The sequence below is a fragment of the Typopeltis vanoorti genome, chromosome 6 (genome assembly GCF_054136105.1).
Source record: "Typopeltis vanoorti isolate ZY-2024b chromosome 6, IOZ_Tvanoo_1.0, whole genome shotgun sequence".
Lineage (NCBI taxonomy): Eukaryota > Metazoa > Arthropoda > Arachnida > Uropygi > Thelyphonidae > Typopeltis > Typopeltis vanoorti.
The window spans coordinates 153,515,624-153,541,982 of record NC_143554.1 but is presented as its reverse complement, the minus strand read 5'-3'; the positions used below and the strand labels follow the sequence as shown (position 1 = coordinate 153,541,982).

At 35.9% G+C, this 26,359-nt stretch overlaps 1 protein-coding gene across 1 annotated transcript in view; it reads left to right on the top strand.

The window, feature by feature from the left end:
• Window positions 1-18,087, top strand: part of LOC150106113 (uncharacterized) — a 190,203-nt gene extending 172,116 nt beyond the window's left edge. The window contains exon 7 of the mRNA XM_090394632.1: window positions 18,014-18,087. Within this exon, the coding sequence (XP_090250758.1) occupies window positions 18,014-18,087 (74 nt within the window). The remainder of the gene's footprint in view (window positions 1-18,013) is intronic.
• Window positions 18,088-26,359: the final 8,272 nt, after the last annotated feature.

The window sequence follows — 26,359 nt, the reverse complement described above, 5'->3', positions numbered from 1 at the left end:
TAATACGATTTTTAATACGTAAATATTTCGTCCTAAGTATCATAGGACATCTTCAGTCCAGTTAGTTCAAACAATACTAGGAATCGCATACAGTTAGGGTGCATGCTAACAATACAATTCCTCTATGCGTGCAGTAGCGTGTTATAGAATTAAATTAAATATATATCTGGACAAAAAAAAAAGATAGATTATATTAAAATGAGATAACATATGAAATTATTTTAGACGTCTGCGCGGTTAGCCTATTGGCTGTACTCATCGTAACTACATGACTGGGGGAGGAGTGTCCTAGGTTCGAATCCCGTCGGTGATGTAAGAAGCTCAAGGATCTTCCTCAGCCATAGCTAAGTTAGCCGGTCTTAGGCGTAGTTTTTCCCCAGTTTATCCTGGGATGTTTCATCGTGCGAAGCAGGCAAACCGGCCTTGAGATCTCCACACTACAGACATAGGATAACCAGGGCGTAGGGCTGGCCACCTTATCCTGTGATTGGTTTGAGGTCCAATCATTAATAAACTCCTGACACCGCAAGGTAAACGAAGGAAAAAGAAGATGAAATGAGATTATTTTACACAATTTAGGATGACAATTTCCCAGACTTTAGGGAATAATTAGAACGTCATTACGATTAATTAGGTCTGTGATGTAAGGCTTCTACACTTTCTTTATATAAACGTTCATGTTTATATAAAGATCTATGTAGAAGTTCGGTTTTATTCCAGTGGATCCTACGGTTTAAGTTTTCAATTCCGTGCAGCGCGAGGCCAGATTTCTGCATTTTGATGAAACGGATATGGTCTTGATGTTCCGAAATGCGTTTGTTAATGGATCTACCTGTCTTTCAAAAATTCTGAAGAAATATAAATTGGCTGCTACCTACAAACTCATCAACCGAATCCACAATTGCTACCTTTTCCTAAAGACACACTCTCAGTGTCATCCTAAATTGACCTAATATGGGCAGATAGGCAGATCTGTTCATAAACGCATTTCGGAACATCACGACCATATCCGTCTCATCAAACCACAGAAATCTGGCCTCGCACAACCCGGAATTGAAAACCCAAACCATAGAATCCTCTGGAATAAAGCCAAACTTCTACATAGATCTTCATATAAACATGAACATTTATATAAAGAAAATGCTGAAACCCTACGTCACAGACCTAATTTGTACTATAATGATGCTCTTACTGTCCCTAAAGTCTTTGAAATTGTCATCCTAAATTGTGTAAAATAATTTTATATGTTATCTCATTTTAATGTAGTCTATCTTTTTTCTTTTTTTTGTCCAGATATATATTTAATTTAATTCTATAACACGCTACTGCACGCATAGAGGAATTGTATTGTAAGCATGCACCCTAACTGTATGCGATTCCTAGTATTGTTTGAATTAAATTGCACTGAAGATGTCCAATGATACTTAGGACGAAATATTTACTTATTAAAAATATTCTTACTGTGATTACGTGTGTTTTCTTATTCATGAATGCTCCACAGGTTTCATTATACAGCTTAATCTGTTTTTGTCACATATTATTTTATATATGTGTTGCCATTCGTCGACCGACGCGTTGAATGCGAGTTCAGGGCATCGATTGGAACATGAATGTATAAAAGCTATTCGAAACCGAGGCTCACAAGATGAGTTTTCTTGTTAGGACTACAATATGCAAGCCCCACATTACCCAAACCAACATGCATCATCGTATTCTTCGGTGCAAATAGCGTGTGTAGTGGGACGTGGAAGACTGAAAGCTCTGTTATGGAGGGACGAATTACGCGGACTGTCTACTGGGCAATCAGAAATGTGTGATTTTGGGAGATGCCCGGCGAATGTCTTTTACCAGAGAGCGTGATCCCAACTATAACATTCAGAGTTGGTGGTCTGATTGTATGGTCCTGTTTTTCCTGGTGTGGTTTCCGGCCTCTGTGGTGCCACAAACGCTGACCTCTCAGAAGTATCTGAATATTACGGACAATGCAATATTTCCTACTCCGTAGCGTTTCTAGCGCACTGACCATTGTATCTTTTGTAGGAAAGCAATGCCTTGTCTTCAGGTTTCTGCTGTAACTGCGTGTTTGTGAACATGAACGTCTCCACACCTGAAAGGCCTACACAAAATCTTGCTCTCAACTCGATTGAATATCTGTTGGGTGAGGTGAAGGGGCCTCACAACAGTCCAAGACCTGTCTTCATGCCTGCAGTAAGAATCTTCCAAAATTCGCATTGACCGATATGGTAAGCGAGGAGGATTGCTGCAGTCATAGCAGCTAAAGAAAATCTTACATCTGATTAAGGTGGACTCAATGGTAATTGTTCATCACAATGTGTTGTCTGTAGACGCCTTTCCAAGTAGCGTGTGTATATATATATATATATATATATATATATGTCATTTCAGAGTGAGTTTCATGTGGTATAAAAAGCTACTATAAAAATTAATATGATATACAAATGTTCACGGAAAATGTTTGCGGGGAAATTTCATCGAGAGAAAAATACATCCGGAGGTAAATCATCGAGGGAAAAATTCATCGCAAGGAAACTTCAGAGAAACATTCGTTGTGCGAACTATTGATCGCGGAAAAACTTCGCTGAAAATGTTTTTCGCTAGAAAATTGAAGTGATATTACATTGATACCAATATATAAAAAATAAATGCAGTGTAAGATGCATTTCACAAAATATAATTTTATTTTGTATCTATGTATTAATCCATGCGATTAGCCGAGTTGTTGGTTGCTTCACAACCATATGCCTGGGAAAGGAATGTCCTGGGTTCGAGTCCCATCGCAGATGTTAGGAGCTTAGGATCTTTCTCAGACATAGTCTTGGGCGAGGATAGCAGGTTTTGTCTCCCCAGTTTATCTCGGTTTTTCCGCCGGCAAGCAGGCAAACCGGCATTGAGAACATAACGATTCCATAGACATGGGACACACTGGCAGGCATAGGGCCAACCTCATGATCCTCGTATAACGGTTGCGGTTATAAGGAATAAAAAACCCCGATACGTAAAGGTAAATGGCGGAAAGGTCCATGTATTATTTTTTTAGATTTAATTAGATTTTCTTAATATATTTATTCTTATTCAGTAAAAGTAATATTTTATTCATTTTCCTAATTTCTGTTTCGTCGTAAAAAGGTAAAATTATTCTTTCTTACTTTGATACTACAGATTCTGATGATGGAATATTAATATTTACAAAATTGAAATAGCGTGGTTTAGGGACAAAGGTCACCATATTTAAGAATATCTATTATGCGAACCGTTCACTGTTTTTCTGCCCTGGATGAGTGTCAAAGTGTTCAGAAAATCAGTGAACGGTAAAAAAATAATAAAGTAGCTCATTGAGCTATTGCAGTTTAAGATCATAGGTACACTTCTGAGTAATTATTTTGAAGAAAATGATAATAAAATTACGTAAATACTATCATAGTGACGTAAATCAGCATTAGCTAAATTGCCATCTACGGCCGCAATACTAGTCTTTATCTTTTCCTCCAATGCGAGCATTTTCAGACGAAGAAATTCATCTCTCACCTAAGAACAATTACAAACCTCCATGCCTATTGCGAGTTTCGAACCCACAGCTCATTGTTGGGAGAAAGTACGCTATCTAGTCAGTTGGACATCATCATGGTTTATTTAGAATTTCCAATTTGTAAAGAGGGAAACGAACTAAATAAATAGGAATAAGAAAAAAATTAATTATTATATGTAGTTTTCCAGGCATCTCTGTTTTGAACCAATTCAGATATTTCTCATGGAGAGAGAGAGAGAATCTGTGCTGATAAGGTGGTTAATATACTGCCAGAATTGTTTAGTTCGTCTTCCTCTCCGTCTTTGTCCATGTTGACGTCTGTTGGGTTTCAATCAAGGGTTTCTAGTTCTAAAATACAGGAATTACAAATATGATCCTTCCAAGAGTAACAATCTTAAGAAGGTTATGTTAAAGCTAATAATGGTTTTATTAGTTTTAGGGAGGAACCGTCCCATGTTTCTAAATGATACAGGAAGATATTCTGAGAGGTTGCTTTGTAAAGCCTATTTTTTCCCCAAGGTATTGAGAAGCAATTTCGATATATTTCTTAGATTCATGTGTTGATTGAAAGTTTTTTATTTTCTTAATAATATGTCATTTACTCTATTATTTATATCGTAACCTAAGTATTGGATGTCCTACTTTTTCTAAAGGTTGGTTGTGTTCTGTAACGATAGAACCTTGTACTATATTTCTGGGTATTTTAGTTTTATTCATTTAACTGTGAATCCAAATATTTTGCAGCTTGGCGTAGTCAGTCAAACTGTTTTTACGCCTTGGGTAAAGACGAGCGTATTAATACTATATCTTCTGCAGAGCACAGGTTGTTGTTGGCCGGTTGAGTCGGTATTTAATGGCATGATATTTCTGATTACAGTTAACTTTTGAGCGGTCCACAAAAGAAGTAATTATTACGTATTTCACTTTGTTAGCATCCATCTATATATTTGTTTCTGTAAGAAAGACTAAATATAAAATTTTAAATTTCTTAGCGTCATAAAATACTAGTATTGGAGGAAATATTCGACTAGTATTCAAGCAGAAGATTTACTTACGCTGATTTTCATCATTATTATAGCATTTACGTAATTTTATTAAAAATTTCTTTAATATCTTTGCTCAAAATTGCAGCTATGATCTTAATCCAGCTCTGCAAACGATAGCAGCGTGCAAGATGTTTTTACTATGCAAGGAAATTGCAGCAATTTTTAAAATGGAAGTGTATTCAATAACTGAAACATGTCAACTTCTGAATTAGTTCAGAAAAAACATATTTCACACATGGATGGATGTCTAAACGATCCGAACAGAAAAACAGTGAACGGTTGGAAGAATCGATATTCTTACAGTAAATATGTTGCCCTTTCTCCCTAACTATTCTTAAATATTTTGTTTTCTCCAATAACTACTCTAACTACTAATAGAATACTAATTGAAATAATAGGAATATATGAGGTGGTCTAAAAAGTTTTGGTCCTAACAATGAAAAACCGAATTTATAATTTCATTTTTTAAATAATCTTTCATAAAAAACAGAACAGAAAAGTAAAGGAAATCGTAGTTGTAGTGGGTACGAACGATTTAACTGGTGATAAGTTCAATATGAGAGAGAACATGAAAGGATTGCTGGAAGAGGCGAGAGTGAAGAGTGAGAAAGTGAAAATATTTAGTACTTTACCTCAATATGATAAAAATGAATTAAAAAGAACGGCTATGATGGCAAACGATTAGATGCGTAAGCTATGTTGAAGGAATGGATGTGAGTTTTTGGGTGTGCGGTTTGAGTTTAAGGGAAGATTGGATTAGTGTAAGAAGGATGGTCTATATCTAAATGCGTTTGTTATCTGGAATTAATAACTGGTATGAGACCTAACACAGAGAGACAGGGAAACTAAATTATAAAGTGAGGAATGTTGTGAATGTGAGTGTAAGCACGACAATCGTATATAACTTTTTTAATGACGGGAATGGGCTTTGTCATGGAAATGTTGAAGTGGCGAGAACGATTTTGGGTTTGTGTTCTTCCGGTTCGGACCGCATCATATGTGTGAAAAGATGTTTGCATGTGTGAAGCATTAGAAAAGAAGAGAGATGTGCAAGATGTCGATTTGTGTCAGGCAAACTGGAAACAAGAGTATACCAAAGAACATGCAGGTAGAATATTATGTCTGTACACGAATGCTAGGAGTATCAGAAACAAAGGGGTAGAGTTTGTTGCCGTAGTCAATATGTTGCGACCTAAGATTGTAGGCATTAGTGAGACCTGGTTACCAGAATCAGATATAATAACTGGCATAGAGTGTAACGGGTACACTATTTTTAGGAAGTATAGGGATAGGAGAGGAGAGGGCGTGCTGCTAATGATATCGGATGACTTAAATCCAGTTAGAGTTGAGATCTATGAATGTAGTAATACTACTAACAGTATTTCGTGTGGCAGTGAGTTTGAAGCCATCTGGTGAGAGGGGGAATCTAACAAGATCAATTACATAGTGCTACGTTGTTATCAACCTCAAAGATCAGTTGCTAAGATGAAGAAATGCATTACCAAATAGAAAAAATGAGCGCGAAAAGAGTAATCATAATGGGAGACTTTACTTATCCAAATATTGATTGGATAGCAGTAGAATCTCATGAGAAGAATGAAAATTCATTTACTGAGTTGTTTCAGGACAACTTCCTCAAGCAGCATGTGACAGAAGGAACTCGAGGTCAAGATTAGATTTGATTAGTGTCAGAGGGCGTTTCGGTTAAAGACGTACAAATTCTACCCCCAGTTGGTGACAGTGGTCATGCGGTACTCACTTGGGAAGTGACTAAGTTTATCAATGTTCCATTCAGAAAAGGTTACATGATGAACTACAAAGCAGGAAATTATGACCAACTCAGGAGTATACTGAGTTCAGTGGAATGGGATCGGTTGCTGCATAGGAAGAATACCGACAGTGCATGCGAAGCATTTAAAAAATACTTAAATGATGCGATATCAGAATGTGTCCCGAGGATTCGAAGAATAAATAGAGTTGGAGTGAAATAGATGTGTAATCTTATTAATCAAGAGATTCGTAAGAAAAGGACGATGTGGAAGGAATACCGTTTTCATTAGGATGACGTCCGTTATGAACGTTATAAGCAAGTCTAGAATAGTCACAAGCTTGAAAGGAAAGCACACACTTAATTATGAAACGAAATTGACTCTGCTTGCTAAAGACAACCACAAGAATTCTATTGATATGCTACTAGTAAAACAAAGAATGAATATGAAAGAATAACTATTCTAAATCCAGATGGCGTGAGGTTTACAGCTGCAGAAGCAGTGCGGCGCGTGGGAAGGAGGCGCCCTTGTGCAAAACGTTTTCAGCGCACCCACAAAATAAGTTTCCGCAAAAACTTTTTGCCAAAAATTTTACTTTGTTAAAAGTACAAAACAGTTTATACGCATACATAAAAATAAATAATATTTAACAATAGTAGAACATTGTAATCAATCATTGTAATGTAAAAAATAATTAATAAGGAATTTTTAATAATAAAAATTTTCAAAATTGTTTATTTCATATATAAATACAACGGAATATATATATATATATATATATATATATATATATATATATATATATATATATATATATATATATATATATATATATATATATATATAAACAAAAATTACTTTCATTTTAATGTAAAAAAATATTTTTACATAACAAAGATAATTTGGAGATATGCTGTTAACTATATAAAAATTAGGATAAATGTAGATTTATTTTACACATTTATCCGTCTTACTTTAACCACCACAAAATTTTTAATAATACCTTTAATGTCTCATGAAGGCATAGGCAACCTTTCCTAGTTCGGCGGCCAAATTATCGTTCGGTCTCCCGGTCAAGAGCCAGGACAAATTATTAAATGAAATAAATTAATATTAAATGAATTAAAACAAGTTGCTACTTCATATTTCATTTATTTATAATATAATGCTTTGGTATAAAGCTCTACATACATTTTATAATATAATGAACGACATAACCATTTAATGTGAAGATTTGCCTTGTACTTCGACAACGAGACTATCAATATTGACGATAATATTACGTAACACGTTCATTGTCAATCACGCGATATCGCGCGATGCGAGTTCTCACCGAACGGCCGATCGCGCGTTATCGCGTGGGCGTCGTTAACTAAATAAAATAATAAACAAAAATTGGCCACCACACGAAATTCCAATTTTCAGCTTGGCAATGAACGTGTTTAGGATAATCGCATAGAATTTTCGAGGTTTTCGTCCGTTATTCTTGTGCGAATTTTTGGTTTATTGTATTTCATACAAGTAAAAATCTGTTCACACGCCGAAAAGACAAATGCTTTTTCTTGAAAAGCCACGTAAATTTGTATATTTTTCTTCCACCAAATAAAATTTATAAAAACCCGTCAAAGCAATGCTGTTAAATTGCGATTTTTGCACTAAATCCCCCTGAAGCTCAATACGTTCCATCTGTAAGTTTTCTGGCGCATTATTTACATCAGCATCCATCGGACGAGCAAATATAGCGAATCTGGAGTCTTTGTTTTTGAAGTCGTCAAACCTTGCATCAAATTGCTCTATTAGTGCCTTCAGTTCATCTCCATAGCAATTATAAGGGAAATTATGAGTTGCTCGAGTAGAAAAATGATAACAATTTTTAGCTCTTATCTGACTTTCCAACAGTCTTAGTTTATTACAAAAAGAGTTGACATGTCCATGCAGTTAATGAACCAATTGTCCTTGTTTTTGCAATATAAGATTCAGTTCGTTTAGGTATCCAGTGACATCTACAAGGAATGCTAAATCACACACCCACTCATCATGTTTTACTTGGTTAATTGTGTTTCTTTTTATGTCCATAATATCTGCAATGTCTTGTCTCAGACCATAAAATAGTTTTAACATTTTACCTTTACTCAACCACCTCACTTCACAATAATAAGACATATCTTCATAATCCGAAAATAGGTCTGCCAAATACACCTTAAATTGGTGGTGATTAATTGCACGTGACTTAATTTAATACTGGCTGCTACAACTTCCATAACATTTGTGAATTTAATCGATTTTGCACGAAGATTTTGTTGGTGGATAATGCAGTGAAAATTTGTTAAAAATTACTGATGGATCTGTAGTTCTATTGCTCTTTCATGAACTATTCCAATAAATCCCTTCTGTGCACCAACCATTGCAGGGGCTCCATCAGGGCATACTCCAGATAGTGAACTCTATTTAAGCCCAAACCTCTCGAAGACTGGGTTGACTGTTTCAAATATATTTTCATCGGTAGTTGTTCCTTTTAACGGGTGAAGCGCCAATAATTCTTCTGTGATGTTGCAATCCGCATCAACTACTCGAATAATTATTGCTGGTTGTGCTGTATTGGAGGCATCGGTGCTGTCATCCAAAGCAATTGAAAATGCTTCTAATCTAGGAATCTTCTCTTTTAAACTTTTTTTGATATCATCAACCATAATTTCTATCCGTCGGACAACAGTACGTCTTGACAAACGAGTATTTCCGAAGTCTTTTTTCTTTTCAGGACATATTATACTTGCAACATCCAGCTGATATTCTTTGATAAATTCTCCTTTACCAAATGACTTAGCGATTTTTTTGCTTACCACAAAGCTGTCTTTGACAATGCTGTGGTGCTGCGTTCTTTGCTTGTTGAACATTTGTTGCTAGGTATCCAAGTTCTTCTTCAACTTCTGTATTTCATCTTTTCGTAGTTGTCCTTCAATTTTTGGGTGATCCGTATGTCTCAAAGTAAAGTATCTCTTCAAGTTGTATTCTTTGTTGACGGATACGAATTTGTTGCGAAATTCGTTAGAGAATTTCTTCGGGAGGTGTGAGTACTTTGAGGGTATGCCATAAGACACTCGTAGCCATCTGGTCACCTATTAGTACTCTTCCTCTAAGTGAAGACATGGAACGAACGCTGTTCCATTTACCTTCCACCTGTTTAAAAACGATTGTGCAGCTGTGTCCAGTTCAGTGTGTTATATATTTTGGTGTTGTCAAGGTTCACACCTAAGTAACTTTGTCCTTCGCTTGACCAGGTACATTCGATCGGAGAATCATTTCTAGACTTCCATCTGCCTGACCACAAGCCCGTGGTTTTTGCAGAATTTAATTTGACCCCTGAGGCTTGTGCATATAGTCTGTGTGCTTCCTCGGTTGCTGTCATTTCTTCTTCATTTCGTACTATTACAGTGACGCAATCGGAATATGCTGATAAGGTAATTTTTTGATGTGGCTCTATTATTCTCGTCCCTTTGGAGATGATGGTGTCATGTACTCTTCTTAAGAAGGGTTCTATGGTCAGTGTGTATAATTGACCGGAGAGGGGGCATCCTTGCTTGATCCCTCGAGAGTATGACAAAGTGCGATTGAGCCTGTTGTTGATTTTTAAACAGAAGTGTGCATCTCTGTAAAGCAATTGCACTGTTTCAATGATGAGAGGACCATAGCCAAATACCTTTAGAACTTCATAAAGGTACTTGTGCTCTACCCTGTCGAAAGTGTTCTCCTGATCAAGGCTAACGAGAGCTACTTCTTCATGTTGGCTGTTTGCGATGTGGATGAGATCTCTTATTAAATGGAGGTTATCATGTATTGATCTTCCTGGGACAGAATACGTTTGATGTTGGCCAATCACTTCAGACAGTGTTGGCTTTATTCGGTTTGCTATAACTTTGGAAATTATTTTGCAATCGGTATTAGTTAGGGAGATTGGACGCCAGTTTCGGATATCCCTGTGGACTCCCTTCTTTGGTATCAATCGTGCTACTGAGGTCGTGACGGATTGTTGGAGGCCATTGATGTAGGTTTCTTGCAGTGTTTCGAGGAGAAGTTGTCCGAGTTGATTCCAGAAGACTTGGAAAAACTCTGACGTGAGACCATCAAGGCCAGGAGATTTGTTCTTTGGCAACGATATGCATGCGATTTTCAGTTCATCTAGCGTGATTTTCTTTTCTAAGTGGTTCCGATCTCTTGAAGAGTTTTTTTTGTTTCTTTCAGTATTTCGTGAATGGCATGATGGGATGTTCCTGCAGTGCTGCATGCATTCCTGTAGTATTGTAGGATTTCACAGATGATTTTACTTGAATCTTCTGTGACGCTGTCATCTTGAAGTCTGATAGCAGAGATGGAATTTGCTGCCTGGCATTTTTTTTCCAAAGAGAAAAAATATTTTGTGGGAGCGTCTGAAAGATTTATTTGTGTATGCCGCGATCTAAGTAGGGCACCTTTTGCCGATAATTCTGCCTGTCTTTGCATGGCTTGGAAGGCAGAATGATGTTCAGGGCTTTCTTCTGGGAAAGCTGATACTTGAGCTGTTCTTCAAGTTGTCGGATTCTAATGTTCTTCAGTTGATTTTTCTGGTGACTGTAGATCTGCGTAAAGGATTTTATTCGTGATTTTAAGTGGGGCCACAATGTTTTCCTTAGTTCTGTATCCACTTTCGAATGAGTGAGGTTGGTTATTAAAGCCTGAGTGTTTATTATATGAGCTGGATCTTTCAGGAGAGTATTGTTGAAGATCCAATAGGCACTTCCTGATTTGGATGCTTGAAAAGATAATGAAAGTTGCAGCTTGACGAAGCAATGATCTGAAATGTAGGAAGGGATGTGTGAGATGTTTCTATCTAGAGGCAAGGTGTGTTTGGAAATGTAGTATCTGTCAAGTCGTGCTTGGTAGAGTGGCCTATTTGTCGCTGTGATTGCTGACCTCCATGTGTAGGATTTCTTATCAGAATGTTGATGCCGAAAGACGTCAATGAGTTCATTATCGTTTTTGCCAGTGTTTGAAGTTTGTTTATTAATTGGCTACGATGTTCAGCACACTGGAATCTGTCTTTTTCTTGGTCAGGAGTGCAATTAAAGTCTCCCGCTGTTATGACACGTTCTTGGTCTCTACGAGAAAGATGGTTTTGGACGAAATCCAGGATTTGTAATGCCAGAGCATCCTGCTGTGGTATATAGATGTTGAACACATGCAGGGTGTTATGGTTAGGTGCTATTATGTGAGCATACAAGGCATATCCTGGTATATCAGCAATCACTTTTAGTTTGTAGGGAGATCTATGATGTACACCTAAGCTAACTCCTGCTCCATGATGTATTGGGTTGCAGAGTGCTGTAAGTCATAATTTATCCAGAAGATGGGCAGAGTCTGCCCATCTTCTGGATAAATTGGATGAGGAGTTGATATTTGTTTCTTGCAGAAATATTAGGTCTATATGATATTTTTGTACCTGTTCAAGGTCTATTCTCTTGCTGAGAGCAGAGGCACATCCTCTTGAATTGAGAGAGAAAAGGTTTATAGACATTATGATTTATGAAAGTTTGATTGTAAGTTTAGTCTAGATTGGTCCTGGTACTGTTTTTGTAGCCCATTAATTAGGTAGTAGATTCGTTTACTCCTGTTAACCTCTGCTCTAATCTTTTTATATTTCAGTTTCGAGTGTAGGTCCTGAAGTCGAGATAATAGTTCCAGGATTCTTGTGGTGTATTTAAGGGCTATAGTTAGATTGTGAGGAGAACCTCGCACTTTCTGTATGAAGGATGACAGCTGCTTCATGGTTAGGGGACCCTCAGTGTGGGGAAGTACGTCCTGAGCTTCCTCTTCTTCTAGGTCGTCATGTGAAAATACAGTTTCCTCATCATCTGGGAACTCTGTTTCTCCTTGGCTGGCTGCAGGTGGTGAAAGGCCATTTTGAGTAGTTTCTTGTATAGGGTGAAGTTTTGAATTAGTGTGAGGCTGAGTTGGTGATTCTGGTTGCTGGTTCTGGGGATTTCTTTTAATTAGTTCGTCCTTGTCATCTCTGTTGGGAGGATCCGTTATTTCGTTTTGTGAGACTTCGTTATCTGAGCCTTGGATCTCATTACTTGGCAGGCGTTCAAGAGCGACGTGAGCGGTCTTTTTCAGTTCGGGATTTTCTTTCCTCTGAAGTTCGTGATGAGGAGAGAACTTTTTCCTATGCTTTGATTTTCTTCATGTACGATGTTATTCTGTTCAACTGGTTTGCTATTCTGGTTTGTTGATGAACTCTTGGTAATATAGGGAGATTGTTTCCTAATGTGACCATCTTCATGACAGAATAAGCACTGTGATGAGGAAAATAAATAGAAAGTGTAGGTTATTTCATTTATGTTCATGGTGATTAATTTTGGGAGGTCGTGTAGTGCGTCGTTGTTTGGAAAGTGCATTAATGCCTGTCTTCGAAAGCTTTTGACACGGGCAAATTCAGGCTTCGTCGTGGCAGCTGACAATATGCGTATTTTTCCTCTGACATAACCGTATCTTGATAACATTGATCTGATGAGTTGATGAGGAATTTCAGGGGGAAAATTTGATACTGTTACTTTTATCGGGGTCAGAGCTATTGCGGCTGTTTCGAAGTGATAATCGCCGATATCGACGCCTTTTTGCAGTACCGTTTGTGCCCATGAAATATGGCTAAAATATACTTGCACAGTTCCAGTTACGCGGGAAGCATCAGTAATAAAATTTGCGGGCACAATTTTGGCGATCGCCGTCAGATAATCTTCTAATGGGATGTTTTCTTTGGTGGCGAAAATAACAATCCCATTTTCTCGGGAAATGACGTTCGTAACAGTGGTAGTTATTTCTTGCGTTAATCGGTTTTAGCTGGCTGATGTGGCATTCGTGTGTGAGATCAGTGTTTTGGGAGACGATAGGATATTTCCATTAGATACAACATTAGCGTAAGATTTTGAATTGACTGACCTGTTTTCCATGTACATAGCTCTGGTGAACGTTGCTCTTCCTTCCGGGTCCGAATTCGTACGGGGTCTTTGAATTGCTAAATCCTTGGTAGTACATGAATGTGCAGTTGCCATGGCGGGTAATCCCTCGCCGGCTAGAGCCTCAGGTGAGGGGTGCAGGTGTCGGAGAAGGAATTATGGCGTCGAAATTGAAGATATATACGAACTCGAACACCAGCAGAAGAAAACTGTCATAAATCACTTATCACTACACCTAGGCGTACACGACTAGTATGAGTAGATAGCTCTCAGCTTGGGGAATATAACTATAAAAAAAGAATAAGTCCTTCCTTTCGGGTAAATGTATAAAAGGTGGGGGAAGGAAGGAGCGGTATGAACGCACGTGCAACACCTTGGCCACCTAGCGAGTATCGAATGATAGATAGATAGATATAGATATAGATATAGATATAATACATAAATATAAATAAATATATATATATATATATATATATATATATAAATTCGATATTTCATAAGTCATCCAAAAAAGCGTAAACATCACAATCTGAAATACCCAGGCGTATATAAGTTATGGTGTGACTGTAATGTTATTTATTATGGTTAAACTAATAAATATGTTGAACTTCGTATGTAGGAACATAAAAGAAACATCTCCAATACAGTATGGCATGCCAGTGCCTTATCCAGTCATGTTCTCTTCTCAAATAATCCCCATGATGATCTTCAAGGCCGATAAGTTTGCTGGGATAGATCTGAAAATATTTTCCGCTGCCATGATGACTTTGAGAGAAAAATTGTGCAATCCAGGGAGATCCTCATTAACTCTGAACATTCAAACAACAAATTGAGTTATAACATCCCTGATAGCCATACTGTTGTTATTCAGTACTGGCGTTCTCGAGAGTTTGCTAGCACACACACTCAACAAAAAATGTCACGTGAAATAGAACAACTAGAATGCAAACACAACGTTTTTTATTTCAATTCTGCACTGCAATTTTCCTGTGCTTCTCAGTTTTTAGAACCTTAAGTTTTTATTATTGTTTCTTCTCCATAAAAGATACCTGATGAAGGCTGTAAAAATCCGAAACTAGTAGTATTTTTATCATTAAAGCTTTTAATTAATCTCGATTTTAGTCATTAAATATCTTTCTAAAATAGTTTTTGTTTGTTTGTTTAAAGAATTGAGTGACTAGAACCGAGATTTAAGAAAAAAATGTTTTAATATAGAAACACGACTAGTCTCGGCTTGTAGCAGCCTTCATCACGTGACATTATAAAAGAAAGAAAAAAGAAAGAAAAACACTAAAACACTGAAGCTTAAATAAACTATGAACATCATAGAGAGAGAGAGTCTCTACATAATTGACATTAAATAAAGCTGTTCTTTCGTTTGTTGTATTGTTGGGAAAGTACGTGCTAGTAGCATCTCGTGAACGCCAGTACATGATTACAGCTGAATGACTATCTGGGAGGTTGTAGCTTAAGTTATTATTTAGATGAACAGGATTGAAAATGATTTCCCTAGATTCCACGATTTTTTTCTCTAGTTCATCATTGCAACGGAAGATGTTAATAGATTTTTCCAGCAGACTTTGTGACTTTCGCTTTCATCATTAGGATTAGCCGAGAAACGTTCTGAGAAAATACAATCAGAACCTTGTTCACCCTACTTCCAAAGATCCGTTTCTTAATAAGCCACCCAAAACCTTGTCATCATCATCTCAAATACCGTGCTGTATATAAAATATTGTGTGATTGTGATATTCCTTATTTTGGGAAGACAGACAAATCTGTTGAATGGCGTATGGAAGAACACATGAGGGACATTACTTACAAGATACACCGAGCCAGTGCATTATCAAGTCATATCTTTTTCTCGGCTAATCCTAATGATGAAAGCCAAAGTCACAAAGTCTACTGGGAAAAATCTAATAACATCTTCCGTTGCAATGATGAACTAGAGAGAAAAGTCGTGGAATCTAGGGAAATCATCTTCAATCCTGTTCATCTAAATAATAACTTGAGCTACAACCTCCCAGATAGTCATTCCGCTGTAGCCATGTAGTGGCGTTCACGAGATGCTACTAGCACGTACTTTCCCAACAATACAACAAACGAAAAACAGCTTTATTTAATGTCAATTATGTATAAAGACTCTCTATGATGTTCATAGTTTATTTAAGCTTCAGTGATTTAGTGTTTTTTCTTTCTTTTTTCTCTCTTTTATAATGTCACCCGATGAAAGCTGTTCCAAGCCGAAACTAGTCCAGTTTTTATATTATTGTTTAGCATCGCATGATTCTATATATAAGTCTAAAAAATATTTTCAAATGTGAGAACTCCACACTACAGACATAGGATAACCAGGGCGTAGGTCTGACCACCTTATCCTATGATTGCATTGAGGTACGATCATTAATAAACTCCTGACACCGCAAGGTAAACGAAGGAAAAAGAAGATGAGATGAGATTATTTTACAGAATTATTCCATTATTCCATCATTGTGATGGTTCTCAGTAAGATTTCCAAAATAACCTTCAACAGCTGCAATCCCCTCTTGATTCCAAAGAAAAACGCTGACCAGCGAGGAAGAGAATTCAGATGGAGCCAAATCTGAGGAACAGAGTGCCTGTTCCAAAAATTCTTAGCGCAAATCCCTAAATTATCCCATTGCCAAAACTCCTTTGTGGGCAGGTGCATTTTTCTAATGAAAAACGATTTTTTTTTTCTTCTGAAAAGATCTTCTGCAAACCAGATCTTTTTTCACGACGTTTTTCGTCTAGTCTGTTTAAAAGATCGGCATGATAATCTCCGGTTATTATTTTACCTTTTTCAAGATAATTATTAACAAAATGCCTTTAGAATCGTAAAACTGATCATGTCTTCCCTGGCATGGAACAACTGGTCTCTGTCCATAGTGTTGGTTGATGTTTGGATTGTGGTATGTAACGGGGAATCGAAATGTCATCAGTAGTAATAAATCGGATCAAAAAACAATTTTATTCTTGTTAAAACGCTCCAAGCACTGTTCACAGATTTTCATGCGAGTGCAATTTTGATCCTGTAAGAAAGCATTTTTGCTTTGCTGTTTTTGATGAGCTGTGAGCAAGTGCGGCACCTGTCTTTCGCAAATTTTTCTCATTTGCAATTCTTCATGCAAAATATATCCTACACGCTCTTTTCAAATGCCAATTTCCTCAGCTATTTCATGCAGGTTGACTCGGCGGTCATTCATTAACATATTGCGCACTTCATCAATGATTTCTGGTTTTGTGACACTTTTTGGATATCCTTCAGGTGGATCACCTTCAAGGCTGGTACGGCCACATGTAAACTCGGCAGCCCATTTCGTAATTATCGAAGACGAAGGAGAATTGTGCTCATAAACCATTATGAAGTTCGAATGAATTGCTTTTGCCATTAAACATTCTTTTACAAATAATTTTATAACCGCACGATACTCAGTTTTATCAATTTCAACGGACACAGACAACACGTTTGCTTCAGATAGCTGTATAAAAATGACTAGTTGATAGAATTACTTGCAATTTTGCACGGTTGCTAACGATATATGTTCCAACTTAGAAAAAAAATCTTGCCGATGTTGATGTTATCTATGGTCGACGACGAGAACGTTTCGGACCCCACGCATAAATAGTTAACTATATTATTAATTGGATAGACTTATTATCCCTAACTATTCTTAAAAATGGTACTCTTTCTCCCTGACCATGGTATCCCAGTTTTTTAGCAATTAATATTCCATCTACAGTAAGAAAGAATATTAATAACTTTATACAGATTAAAAAATTTCACGACTAACGACTATAATGTAATCGAAATAATAAATCATACAAAAAAATGTTTATATATTTATTTATTTATATCATATATGGGAATGACATGAAACATGATTTCAAATTTCTTGAGAAGAATTTTCTCGAGATTAATTTTCCAAGCGAAGAATTTACCCCTCCCCCCCGATTAATTTTCCAGCGATGAATCTTCCCCGAAATGAATTATCTCCGCGATGAATTGTCCGGAGTAGTATAAAAATATCAATGATGCATTGTACAACATCCATTCAAAACGTTTGAGTTCAATAAATCCGTTTTTCATTGGAATTATTAGAGTAAAAGTTGTCTATCAGAACCACAATGCGGATATAAGCATACATTGTTATTATTGTTGTTGTTCATTAGTGTGTGTGTGTGTGTGCACTAATTAAAATTTGTAATCATGGTTTCCTTAATTCTCTCTAATTATAATCTTTATATAATAATTATATAATTATAAATATTAAATAATAATTATAAAAATATATATGGTAAATTACTAAACATATTATTATCATGCTTATTGATAAATATCTTTAATTTTACAATTGGTGATATTATTTTAAATAACAAATTCATTTATTTATTTATTTATATTTGATTTATTGAAATTAATTACACTCGATTTTTTATTATTAATATTTACCAATTTAATGTAATGCAATTATTTCTATATAATTGTGTTATGAAATATTTCGGTAGAATATTTCTGTAGGATATTAAGAAAGCAGCAATGTTCAAGTAGACTTAAATTGTTAAATTTTAATGATACTGATATGATTCATGAATGAGATCATGATACACATTTCACTAATATTTGAATGATTTCCACACGTACAGCAACGAAGTACTGTCAGTATGACGACTACAGTTGGAATTTCTGTCTGAAAATGTGCAGGCCCGAATGCGAGTGAGTATCTTCTTACTTTCAAACCAGCGAATTGGATGATGAGTTCTTCTTTATGATTAGTTTATTTAATGAGATATCTCATGGAATCCTCACTCAATTCTGCTAACGCATTGCTAGTACTGTATTTAAACATTCGAATTATTTATGATCGTTTCAATAAATATATAGTTGTAATACGGACTACCCTCGAATGTCCAATCCAATTCTCCTCGAAGTTGAGATCGGACTGCAGAAGTATGGGTGACGAATGGTGGCGAATTTTCGTCTCGTAGCCACTCGAGTGTCCACGAAAGAAAGTCACCTAGGAATGGCTAACTTGTAGAGAGAAAGAGAGAGAGAGAGAGAGAGAAAAGCTTCTCTTCTCACTACTGACCTGACATGACATGTTAAAAAATGAAGAAAGAAAAGCTCATTTCCAGAGACTTACAGCATAATGAGAATTATTTGTTATAATGGCCGTAATGCAATGAGTGGGAAGAGATTAGAGAGCACTGCATCTTACCTTTTAATACATATTATAAATGTCGGTCAGGAGAACTTTAGTAAGGCAGAAGAACTTGGACCACTGCCAAGGAGGCGCTGTATATAATTACGGGGAAGAAGATACCGAAAACGGAACCATAGAGAAAAATCCAATAACATTGCTTACGAAGATGATCTACCAGATCATCTTCGTAAGCAATGAAGATGATCTGGTAGATCATCAGGAAGATCCTCAATGGAACTAGTGATATGCCTAACAAATTTTTACTTTTACCAAATAGCTACGTGCAATGTTATAAAATTATGCTAACTTGACTAATTTGTCATTTTAATGGAAGAAATATTAAATATGAATAGAGACATAATGGGAATTTGTAAGTTTGTGATGTAGACAAAACAGAAAAGTTGAAGAGGATAATTTTACGTTTATCTATTCTGGAAGTGAAGAACGCACAAAACGTGTCAGAATCATGAAGAAAATTTATTCCGAAAATATTTTGATACTGTCGAGTATATGCTCCTGCTGACGACTATTGTTAATAACGGATTGGTAAGTTTTTTCACGTGGTATAAAAGCATATAAAACAAATAAAGAAAAGTGACATCCTCATTGTTAAGAGCGACTTAAATGGAAAAGTAGAATGCACGGGAAGATAAGTCTCAAGTAAGTGGTAATATTGAACTTCATCACATGAAAGTCTCAGGTGTTAGGTTGATTGAATTTTGTGAGCAATATTATCTGATAAAGCAATTAAAATCTTTGAACATCACGACTATTATTATTATTATTATTATTATTATTATTATTATTATTATATGTAGTACAAATTAAATAGATTAATGTCGCTACAGAACAAAATGACAAAACTGATCTTTTGTGAACAAAGAGAAAATCACGACCTTATAAACATTGCAATGGCAGAAGACAAAATACTGACAGCAAAACATTTATGTCACTATGCAGCCTTGCTAAAACATTATTTCGATGCCAACTACAGGACAGTTAGAAATACATACCGTATGACAAGACCTCAGACTACTAATTATATCACATATAAATACAATAATCACTACGGAAAGGCCACGCGAAACTTTTACATCCCAGACATGATAAACAAATTACCTTTTGAATACAGAAACCTTACAAATTACAATAGCCTGAAAAGAGCTCTAAGGACATACTACGAACAAGAAACACGCACCCAAAATACCATACAAACCTAATGAAACACAATATATTCGCTCAGGCTTCCAGTTTCTCAATTATAGATTTCGTAGCATCCCAACAGACAGAAAAAAAAAACCAATACATAATAACCAACTGGTGTCATCCTCAGATAAGCTTACATATAAGCTTCAAGGATGAAAGCAAAGAAATTAGTTCTCATCCAAGAAATATTATATGTAACCAAATGCATGTAATGTACGTATCACATGAAAACCAATGTGTATAATGTATGTTACATTATATGTAAACCAATGTACGTAATATAAATATCACATGTAAACAAATGCAAGTAATGTATCATAAGTAAACATATGAATGTAATGTATATAATAATTGTAACAAATGTATGCAATGTAAAAAAAAAAAATTCTTTTAGAAGTAAATCATGAGTTTACACCGTATGTTTGTGAAAATCAGGAAACATAATATTTAGATTGCATATATGTAAATACTGTTGTATAATCACACCTTTTCAAACTTGAAAAAAAAAAAAAATAGTAAACCACAACATGTAATATTATACAACTTATGTAACTCTGAACAATATAATTGTAAATTATTATTTACAATTATATTGTTCGAACCTTGTAAAATAATATACTGAATAGATGATCATTGTACATTTGTAAATATTTGAAAGAACAAAAAAAAAAAAAAAAAATATTGTACTGGGACCTGCATGGAGCCACAGACTCATCGTGCAAGACTATCGAGAAAATAACTCTTCTACTCTAAAACGTAAGGAAACAATACCCATATTAATTTTATTTGTACTAAAGATTAACACAAACTACTACATACCTGTTTTACAAAATACCGCCTTCATAAGTACTACAGTGTCAGTCTAATAAGAAGCAGACTGCAAATAACAAATAGAAAAAACATTTGCACATATTTTTCTCTTCTTTCCTTTTCTGCCAACCAAACTGGCACTTTCTTGAATGCTGAATAACAGGAGGACGGCGAGGTATTTACATTCTCTTCCTCCGAACTGAGCTGATTGAGATTTTGGAAATTCGGCAAAGAGTAATAAATTACGTTACTTTTAAAATGAACGACGTCTGAGAAGTAACGTAATACAACAAAATACAAGCCTTCAGTTGCCGCCGATCGGAAATGTGGATTGTTGGCAACTGAAGGTTTGTGTTTGCAACTCTTAGTAATCGCGTTTGCCAAAATTCACGGTGCTTTTGCGTGCATTTAAACAAATAAGTATAAGAAGTAAATGAAACAGGTTTTTCTCCACAAACTTTCATCATCATCATCATCATCACGAACCAAAGGCTCACTGCTCGTTGTCCACATTCACTATCTTCTTCCACCTTCTTTATCCAGTGCAAAGCGCCGCGGTTTGTGTAAACCCATTCCGCACCAGTCCTTTATGCCGTCTAACCATTGTCTGTATGGTCTACTTCTTCTGTTCACACTATCTATAATACCAAACATTAATGTCTTTATCTTTCGATCCTCGCTCATTCTGCAGGTGTGTCCAAATAATTCCAGCTTCCGTTGTAAGATCTTCGCATTATATTCTTCTTTGGTTGAATCTGCCGATGGACTCTTTATTTGTGTATTTCTGTATCCATCCAATTCTTACAATCTTTTTGTAACAAGTTCCTTCAAATGCCAAAATTATTTTTCTTATTTCCCTATTTTTAACCCAGGTTTCAGATCCATACTGCACACCAGTAAAGCTATAAGTTTCTAGTACTCGTAGTTTCGTTTGGAGGCTGATCACTTTACTTTTCCAGATGTTATATGTAGCCTTCAGATTTGTTCTTCCCTACACAATCTTGATGTTTATTTCTAGATTGCTAATTCACATCCTGTATACTGATATTACTCTTACATCTTCCTTCATTTTGTTCATTGCTCTTTTAAAATCCGCAATGAAAATGCTTGTTGATATTGGATACCCCTCTGTAGTAACTCTGCGTCTTATAAACCATTTCCCCAAATCAACACCTATACTAACTGCTGCCAGTACATTCTTTTACGAGAACATCTCTTAATATAACTATTAGTTTTATGTCAATTCCTTGGATTCTGGAACTACACATTCTGGTTATTCAAGTAATTTTGGTCAAATCAAGTATATACGGTTTAGTTTTTCTCCTAGCTTCCTCTGCTATTAATCACATTGTCAAAACCTGATGAACTTTATTGCTATCTTTCCAAATCCTGCTTGCTCGTCTGCAAGATGAGCTTCCAATTGTGTTCTCAATCTTTCTGTCAATATGATCATCAGCACCTTACCGAGATGACTTGTCAAAGCAATTGCCCCTTACCTTTTACATTCTAACTTATTTCCTTTCTTATAATGCTAATGAGCCTCCTTAACTCAGTCAGTATACATAAAGCCCTTTGGTCGGAAGAACCTGGGTTCGGTTCCCGTTAATAACCGTGAGGAGCCTTTATTTGGTCCCTTTCTACTAAAACTGATTTATCATACAGGGGCGGAGGATATTTTCTCCCGGCAACTCGGGGAATTTCATACCTCAAAACAGGCAAACTGGTCCGATGAGCACACAAGGCTACAGTCATAAAAACACTTACGGCAAGGAAGGCAACGGTAAACCACCTTGCTCCGTAATCATCTCCATGGAATAGTAGCATATTCATTATCCCTCCAGCCATAAGGCTGTATAGAAAGCAAAAGAAATGCACCAATAGCCACAAGGCTGTTGGTGCATTTCTGTAACCATACTTTCCTCACCATATTTAATCATTTCTCCAGTGATGTTATCATCACCAGGACTCTTGTTGTGTTTTAGCGGTCCTCTTGCCTTTTCTACCTCTCCTCTTGTACATGCCATACTGGTTAACTGGTGGAGATAACTGCTTCAGTTCCTCAATCAGTTTCCCAAGTCGACCTACCTCACTATACTATCTTGTCCCCCGCTGTAAACATTTACCCTTATTGATCAATACTTTGCCTTTTTTATCTTTTATTGTGATCTGTTTTGGTTGTCACCTTGTATTAAAAGCTGCAATCATTTTGTACATCTCCCTAGTTTTACGCTCTCCATAGAGCGTAAAAATAGGGAGGTTTCCTGCTGAATTTGTTGTTCTATAATCCGATTATTTTATTGAGCTTCTACCCATTTCATTCTGTCTGCTTTGTTCACCTCATTATATTTTCTTCCATTACATTTTCTTCTATATTGCACCTCCATTTGTTCTTATGTATCCCTTCTCATCTTCAACCTTCTCTTCTCCTGTATTAACTTTCACTGTTTTCTGTCTAAACCACTTCTTCTTGATCTTCTCTTCTTCAGATCATGTTTCTTCAATTGCGTCTTCTATCGCATTCATTTCTCCTTTCACTCTTAGATTCTGTTTTTTTTTTTTACTTTATCTACACTTTTTAGTTTCCCCTCTAGCACGGTTCTGTACCTTCTCCATATTTCTGCTTTACTTACTCTTGCTGGATCTGTTCGTTTCTGATAATGGGATTTATATTTCTTTTTAATTTCAAAATGATGTTTATAATCACTAAGCTGTAACCCGAATCTATATCCGCTCCTTGAAATGTGCGACACTGCTTTGCCGATATTCTCCATCTTCCTTTAATCATAATCATATCAATCATGTTCTTGGTTTTCCCCATCATCTGAATGTCACGTCAGTAGTATGGGTGGCAACCTTTTCCCAACACTTTAGTTGATTTAAATGTTTATGGATGTCTTGTATGAGCTTGGTATTGCCATTTTTGATTGCCTCCATAGCTGATTTTGAGTCACTGTAAATTATAATTCCTTCATATTGTTGAGATGATGATAGTTTTAGTAGGTTTCTAGTGCTTTATTTATTGCGTAGAGTTTGCATGGGAAAATTGGAAGCGATTCTCCGAGATCCAACTTTTATTAAACGTTTTTCACCTTTCGAGAGTAGAAGGAGAACACCAGCGTCTCCATTAATCATATTGGTGTCTGACGATCCATCGGTATAACAAATAACCTGTTTGGATTATGAAAGAAGGTTGATAGTATCGAGACCATTTTCTTTGAGCATTTCTTTTCTTCTTTTTTTTTTTTTTTTGTACAGAGTTTGGTAGATTTATGGATGTATTTGAAGGTAAAGGACTGGAAAATAGAGGTTCTTTGTTTATGTGGGCATTTAGCTGATCAAGACCCATTTCTTTCCTGATAGTGTTATCATATTTTAAAGTTGATGATCTGTGAAATCGCATTTTTGTTTCCAATGTTCATAAGTTTTTAGGGAGATATGATCGCTTTGGAGGCTTCCGATATTATTTATGAATTTTATGGTGGCAAATTTTCGTCTATCCTCCAGCAGGTCAAGCCCACATTCCTGTTTGGCTCCGATGTTGTTAGTGGATAAGACTACACCAATGATAATCTTGGATGCTTTTTGTTGCATTTTTTCTAATTTGTTTCTTTACTGATGAGGCTGAGGGTGACCAGATAGGTCACCTTCAGCCTCATCAGCTGCATACTCCATTATTGGCCTTATTAGTGTAGTGAAAGTAGTTTTGAAGATTTTTGACTTTGCACCACAATATTTTCCACAAAGCCTTTTCAGTATATTTAATTTTTTAGAGTTCTGTTGGAAGTGTTAGAAATGTGTTGTGCACAACGTAATTCCTGATTAAGCGTATTACCAAGGTATTTTGGATTTGTGACTTTTTCAATTAGCTTGTTGTTGATAATGACTTTGGGATTGTAGGAATGTCTACTTTTCCTGTCTGTACTAAAGGTGTTTAGTTTTGTTTTGTCTGGGTTGATTTTGAGTTTAAGTTCATCTGACCATTTTTCGAATACTCTCATGTTAGTTTAGGATCTCCTCTGAATCTTTGATTTTAGCACTGGTGTGCCAGATGGTTATATCATCTGCATAGCAAGTTACTCTTGTGTCTTCTGTAAGGTAGGGATAAATGTTATTGATATATAGAAGAAATGGTAAGGGAGTGAGTAATGAGCCCTGGGGAACACCAGCTCAGGTTCTCCACTCTTTCGATATTGCTGCTTTGATTATGACTTTGATCATTCTTCCTCTAATGAAATCAGCAATCCAAATTAAAGCATTTCCTCTAATTCCAATATCATGTACTGTTTGTATTAATTTTTTGATCCACACACGATCGAAAGCAGCAGTCATATCAAGGAATATGGCAGTTGTCTTTTTTGTTGGTTTTTCTTGAAATGAGTCTATTATTGTTTGTCAGAAGTGGAATAACTGATCTGTTGTCGAATGACGGCTCTCTAGGCAGTTTAATAGTAGTTGGTTTTCTTAATTTTTGTCAGCCAGTGCATAAGCCTGGAGTGTATGATTCTTTCAGTAATTTTACAAAGTGTGCTAGATAATGCAATAGGTCTATAACTTTGAAATCCTGCAGCATTTCTGTCAGGTTTCAGGATGGGTACAATAACTGATTTTTTCCATTCTTTTGGAAGATCGACTGTTCGCCAAGAGGTATTAAGAATGTATAGAAGTTGTTCTTTGGCATTTTTGCCAAGGTGTTTGACCATATGACCAAAGATAAGATCATTAACAGGAGATTTCTTGGGTACAATTTTCTCGATTGATGAATTTAGTTCACTTAGTGTAAATTCTTTGGAGATGTCATTAGTTTGGTATGTTCGTGCTTGTTTTAGTATTTTACTTGTGAGTTTATTGAGGGTCTTGTCCTCTCTGTTATACTGAGGTTTGAAGTTGTTCGAATAGGTTTTTGCCAGTATGTTTGCAATTTCTTGATCTGTAATAGCTTGTTTCCCAGCATTTATGATGAAGTTTGTTTTCTGTTGGTTCTCTTTTTTGATATTGTTGTGTAGGCTTCTAATAATGTTTCAGTATTGGCTATCTTTTCTTGAATCCAGGTTACTGCAAAGCTCCACCTATTTCTCTTGTTTACACTTTCAAATTTCCTGCTGTATTTTGTGCGTTATATCTATTAATTTCTTTCTGTATTCATCAGTTTTATTAATTCTGAACTGTTCGTTGATATTGTCTCTTTCTCTAATCATTGAATCAAAATTACGATCTTTCCAGTATAGTATCGAGGTATTTATTGGCTTGCCTCTTGGTATTGTTGCTTTGGCAGCTTTACTGATGTGTGAAGGAAGGATTTGTAATTTTCCGTCGAGGTTTCCAGAAACAAGTTCATCTTGACAGAGGCTCTCCAAGGTTTGAGAAAACTTGTCCAGTCGGGTTTTGTGAAGTTCCATGTCCTTTTGATTCGCTGTTGTTGATCTACATATTCTAACAGAATAACTGAGCAAAATTAATAAACAAATAAATTGTATGTGAATTTATTTTCCCAACAATGTAGATATGTCTCATATCCAGTCGCAATTTGTTGTACCTGGGTGAGAAATCGTATGTTTAGGTTGGAACTCTTCGTTCCTGCGGATAATTTTTACTGTAGTAACTTAAATTCGTAATTTTATTTTTTTAACCAATATATATAATACTAATCAGAATAACTGAGCAAAAAATAAATAAATAACTGATTGCTCTTCTCTGACTTAATTTTACCTTTGAATCCTTGTACTCTTAAACTATTTCTGTAACTGAAATTGATTATATTTATTTTTTTTTTCTT